General features: G+C 34.0%; 1 protein-coding gene across 1 annotated transcript; it reads right to left on the bottom strand.

Moving 5' to 3' along the window:
- Positions 1-550: 550 nt before the first annotated feature.
- On the bottom strand, positions 551-4555 carry LOC139527360 (uncharacterized). Its single transcript, XM_071322749.1, has 2 exons — positions 3606-4555; positions 551-1671 (listed from the first exon to the last, which is right to left on the bottom strand). Exons 1-2 carry the CDS (start codon positions 4449-4451, stop codon positions 1315-1317), a joined length of 1203 nt encoding a protein of 400 aa, XP_071178850.1. The 5' UTR covers positions 4452-4555; the 3' UTR covers positions 551-1314.
- Positions 4556-5966: the final 1411 nt, after the last annotated feature.

Genomic DNA, 5966 nt, shown 5'->3' on the forward strand with positions numbered 1-5966 from the left:
TATATATTAAATTACATCTTTGGTGAATCCTCTGTAATGTTTTATTGATAAAAATCTATATAACATAAAGACAAATATACAACTTGTATCAGGGTTTATATTCGAGGACAACGAAATTTTATGACAGCTTGAAGGGGTCATAAAATGGTATCTTTTCCCTCAGGCTTTATAGTGATTTTCAAGTAAATTTAAATATTGAACCGACGGCTAGCAGTCGGTTAGATATTGAATATCAATTATCGAATGTCAAATAAAGGACAGGCCGCTTACATACATATTTAAAACGGAATGAAATGCTTTAGAAATTAGCAGAAACCGTGAAATTGTCGATTTCCGCTGTTAGATTGCATTTAACTAAGATTTAGCGATTTTTGGAACGTTTGAGCCTCACGCAGTTTTTTGGTTTTTAGACATATCGTCAAAATTGGCTGCTGGAAAAAAGTGGCTGCTATCTTGATTGGCCGATGAAAGTGGCTGCCAGCTTGAGTCTGGTAGCTTCAGACGCATATATAGAGGCCATTACATACATGTAAAACTGCAGTGTATAACATTAATTCCTGTATTCTCCATTTCAGAATCTGAAGAATATATGGTCATATTTACAAAAGAGCACATGGAAATTTTGCTTTAAGTTAAAAAAATTCCACGCCCTAAACTTCAATTGACATTCAACAAATGAAGTGACATTGCTTTCATCTTAAAGGAAAACAATGAAACTACCCATGGTCAACCTGAAGCCGATAATTAATCTGATTAACGATTTATATTTTACGTAGTCACGTAGTAACCTCAATTCCATCATCGTTTCCTTGTTCACGACATGTCACCAAACTGTTCAGTCCTGAGAATAACAACAGATGCCACCAGAAGAACAAGAAAACCGGGACGAATATCCCTTTCGAAGCACGAGTATACTACCGGGTTTTGAAGTGGTTCTGACCTTTAATTTATTACTGTCCCATCTTCGTATTGACTTAATTGAACAAATATGGCACTTTTTAAAGGTGTATTGCTTACGTACACTTTCCTTTTATTCAGTTCGAGCCTATATCCATTACTGTGGCATAACATTGTTTGATTGGTCGGTTGATTGATGTGTGTTTACTTTGCGCCACCTTAGCGCGAAAGGCAATATAGCGTCGAGGTAACATGTGTTCGAACTAAATACATATACAATTTATGTACAATGAATATTGCATGTAAAGAATATCAAACTGGAATGAACTCTGCAATATTTTAAGAATGCCCTAATGTTCCATATGATACAACTTTTCCACAAAAATATGAACAGCATGCACTTGGGGGAGGGGGGACTCACACATATATTCCTTTTAGATCGCAAAGCAATGGACATCTTAAATGACTCCTATTTGAACTAGCTTGTGTTCTCTGGTTATTTGAATGAATGTAATTATTGTTATTTCTGTCATCCATAGTTAAGTAATCTGGTTTGTCTATTCTCTGACTTACGGTATTGCAATGGATGACCTGTCTGGTTCCGTTCAAACATGGTGTCGGGGCGGCAATACTCATATCATCTTTATCATCTTCTAAAACGTTTAAATTCGTTGTAACTGTTAGTGGTGTTTCTGTAATTATTGCTCGTCTTCCATCGTTCTCTAACCATTGACTTACATGGCTGTCCAATTCGTATTTTCCCATTTTAGGCGTCTGTAAATAGTTATGTTTGGCAATAATTTAATCACAAACATGTTCAATAATAATCAACGGCATATTGAAAGGTGAACCCCGGCTCATTTTCTAGTTTTTTTGTTGTTGTAAAAATGAATAAAAATAAATATACATACGTATATACACAAAAAAAAAAGAAAACACAGTTTTGAGACTTCGTCTTTTTATGCCACCACCGTAGCGGAGGGGGCATGAAGTGTTACACTTGTCCGTACGTCCCAAAAATTGGCTTCCGTTCTCTAACTTTAGTTTGCCTCAACCAAATGTTATAAAACTTATACACAATGCTTACTACATTTCATGAGTTATGCCCCTTTATAAACATAACAATTGTTAAATATTTCGTTTCTGTTCTGTAACCGAAGTTTAGTTTGCCTTTACCATATGTTATCAAACTTATACACAATGCTTATTGCCACAAAACACAGATCAAGTTCGAAATTGGGTGGCGTCACTATAACCGTTCATGAGTTATGCCCCTTTATAAACATAAAAATTGCTGAATTTTTCGTTTCCGTTTTCCAACATTAGTAATGTTATAAAATTTATACAAAATGCTTATTGCCACAAAACACAGATCAACTTCGATATTGGATGGCGTCACTTTTACCGTTCATGAGTTATGCCCCTTTATAAACATAAAAATTGCTGAATTTTCCGTTTCCGTTCTCTAGCATTTGTTTGCCTCTTCCAAATGTTATGAAACTTAAACAAGATGCTTATTACCACAAAACACAAATCAAGTTTGAAATTGGGTGGCGTCACTTTTACCGTTCTTGAGTTATGCCCCTTTATAAATGGAAACCATTGCTAAATCTGTCGTTTCCGTTCTCTAACTTTAGTTTGTCTTAACCAAATGTTATGAAACTTATACATAATGCTTATAATCACAAAACGGTCTTAACTACTTGAATACTGTATCTGTATGTGGAAGTTGACTCATGTATATTTACAAGCGGGGGCATTTGTGGCCCATAGACACATTCCCTATTTATTTGGACTTAGTTTGATAAGAAATCTAAATATTTTTGCCACCCCCCTTTTCAGTCATTGTTCGTCGACTTTTCAAGATTGAACCATGATTCGTCTACAGCATATACATTTGTTTTTTTTTATTAATTTCAAATAAAAAAAAAATTTGAGTTTACAACTAGTGTGTTGGAAACACTTTTTATTTTATTTATTTCTCATATACTTAGCATTTATATGATAGTTTTTTGCATGTTGGTTCGAGCGGAAGTGAGGATCCCGAATAACATATAATATAGATTTGTTTAAAAATTTTAAACTATTTTAGTTTGAATAATTGTAAGTAACAGTCACTAGTACGTTTAAATTTAAATATAGAACCTTTTATTTATGGGGAAGATATAGAGCATAAAATTCGAGTAGCAATCGACCGATATTTAAACACGTTAAATGAAATGTAAGTTTTAACTATATCCTGTATCACCTTAGTCTTATACATTTAACATAATCAGATCAGATACAAAAACATCGCTGTTAGGCTCTCCTCATCTAATCAATCAAAAGTTTTATCTTACTTAAAAGTCGACAAATCACAGAATAATAACAATATAGGGTCTTGTTGGCTTTTATTAAGAATGCCGTCCGAATGAGTTTTTGATAAAAATGTCAACACGGATATCAAATTTACTCGTCCCGGATGTGCATGAAATATTTGCCACTGGACGTTATTCAAGCAATAACATAAGAACCGTATATCAGATTTATGAGAAATATTTCAGTGCAAATTTTCAAACCATAAGGCAACTGAAAGTACATGAAGTTGCAAGTCTTTCAAAACTTAATTTTTTAACGTGTATACGTATGTTCAATGAGCTAGAAAATTAAAAAAAAATAGTAATCCGTTGATATGTTCAATGAGCTAGACAATGAAATATTAGTTATACCTTTGTCCGTTGATAAGCATCACTCAGTTTCTTAATCGCAGATGTTTGTTGCATCAATGCATTCCTCATTGTTTTCGAACAGTTCGTCATGAATTGTACAGCATCTTTCAGTCTCTTGTTTCTTAACTTGGTAAAGTCTTTCACATTATAATCCAGAAACATCCTTATGACGTCTTCTTTATCGATATCATTTGCTATAATTTCGATGACCTTTTCAACTTGTTGGTTCATTGCCTGTTCCATACGTTTACAGTTATTTTGCAGTAAATTAAGCGCTGTTTCCAAGTTTTCCATCCTTGCGTTCAAGGTATGCGTGTCTGCAGAGCTACATGTAGTGGCAGTGTTCGACTGAAAGTAGAGAGATTTGACGGTATAGCAATCATCATACCTGTATCTTGTGGCTTCAACTGTTAGAGCACTCAAGGTGCTTGTTGTTCCGTCTCGGTTTTGACAACACAACGGTGGCGAGGGTACATCGTTTGTGGTGACTTCTGATGTGTCCGGGTTTCTATATGTTTTGGCAGTACCCGATAGCGCACTTCGGGAGTTTGATGTCGTTCCGTCTTTGTGTTGACAGCACCATGGTGGAAGTCGAGTTTTATTGTGCGGTGTCTCCTGGTCTCTGTATGATATTGCGTCAGCTTCAATATCATCGAAGACGTTTGATGTTATTCCATTTCTGCAATGAAAATACGTTGGTGAGGCAGTCGAGCTGTTGACGTGTTTGACGGTTGTTTGATGTGATCGTGTCCGCATGCACGGAACTGACGTATTACCAGAAGAAGATGAGGATCCAGTTTGTAACAAACAACATTTTTGTGGTAAAACACTCAAAAATTTTTCCATACTTGTTACGATTGTAGTAAGTTGATCACGTAACAGAGTGACACACCCTGTTGTTTGTTCACAAACGGAAAATCCTTAAACGGATATAAATAGTGAAACTTCATTACAAAAATACAAAATACAATGAAAAGGAGATAAAAATGTATGTAATTGTTCTGTTAATGTTAAAACAAATTGACCTTTGATATAACTTCTGTTATGTCAAGTCGTATAATATGTTCTATTCAAATTAAAGTACAAAATATTGCACGCATTGTTAATTTCTATTAAAATACGTGTATTACAAATTTTGATGCATCACGGGAGACTCTGTTCTAGATTAATTCTTTTTTTTTCTCTTACAATAAAAAATGAGTGTGTGGTTCAAGTAGAATTAGTACTATTATAACATGTATAACGCTGTTAAAGGTAAGAAGCACTGGAGCACCTGAGATTTATGTGGAACTATTGTTTGTAACATCATTTGTCTATTCCTCCCTTTTCCATTTTGTCAAGGTTTTTATTATAATATTGTTAAGATACTGTTATGGTATTGTTTTACTATTATTGCCAAGGTATTGTCATGGTACTGTCATGGTATTATTATAAGATTGCTTAGTATTTGTTATGGTATTGTTATACTGTCATTGCCAAGGTATTGTTATAGTATTGACATGGTATTGGTATGGTACTGTCGTGGTACTGTCATGGTATTGTTATGGTACTGTCATGGTATTGTTATAGTATTGACGTGGTATTGTTATGGTACTGTCATGGTATTGTTATGGTACTGTTAATGTATTGTTATAGTATTGACATGGTATTGTTATGGTACTGTCATGGTATTGTTATAGTATTGACATGGTATTGTTATAGTATTGACGTGGTATTGTTATGGTACTGTCATGGTATTGTTATGGTACTGTCATGGTATTGTTATAGTATTGACATGGTATTGTTATGGTACTGACATGGTATTGTTATAGTATTGACGTGGTATTGTTATGGTACTGTCATGGTATTGTTATGGTACTGTCATGGTATTGTTATAGTATTGACATGGTATTGTTATGGTACTGTCATGGTATTGTTATTGTACTGACATTGTATTGTTATAGTATTGACATGGTATTGTTATAGTATTGACATGGTATTGGTATGGTATTGACATGGTATTGTTATAGTATTGACATGGTATTGTTATAGTATTGACATGGTATTGTTATGGTACTGTCATGGTATTGTTATAGTATTGACATGGTATTGTTATTGTATTGACATGGTATTGTTATGGTACTGTCATGGTGTTGTTATTGTATTGACATTGTATTGTTATTGTATTGACATGGTATTGTTATAGTATTGACATGGTATTGTTATAGTATTGACGTGGTATTGTTATGGTACTGTCATTGTATTGTTATGGTACTGTCATGGTATTGTTATGGTACTGTCAAGGCATTGTTATAGTATTGACATGGTATTGTTATAGTATTGACATTGTATTGGTATGGTATTGACATGGTATTGTTATAG

This window comes from Mytilus edulis, chromosome 6 (assembly GCF_963676685.1).
Source record: "Mytilus edulis chromosome 6, xbMytEdul2.2, whole genome shotgun sequence".
In the NCBI taxonomy this organism is placed as follows: domain Eukaryota; kingdom Metazoa; phylum Mollusca; class Bivalvia; order Mytilida; family Mytilidae; genus Mytilus; species Mytilus edulis.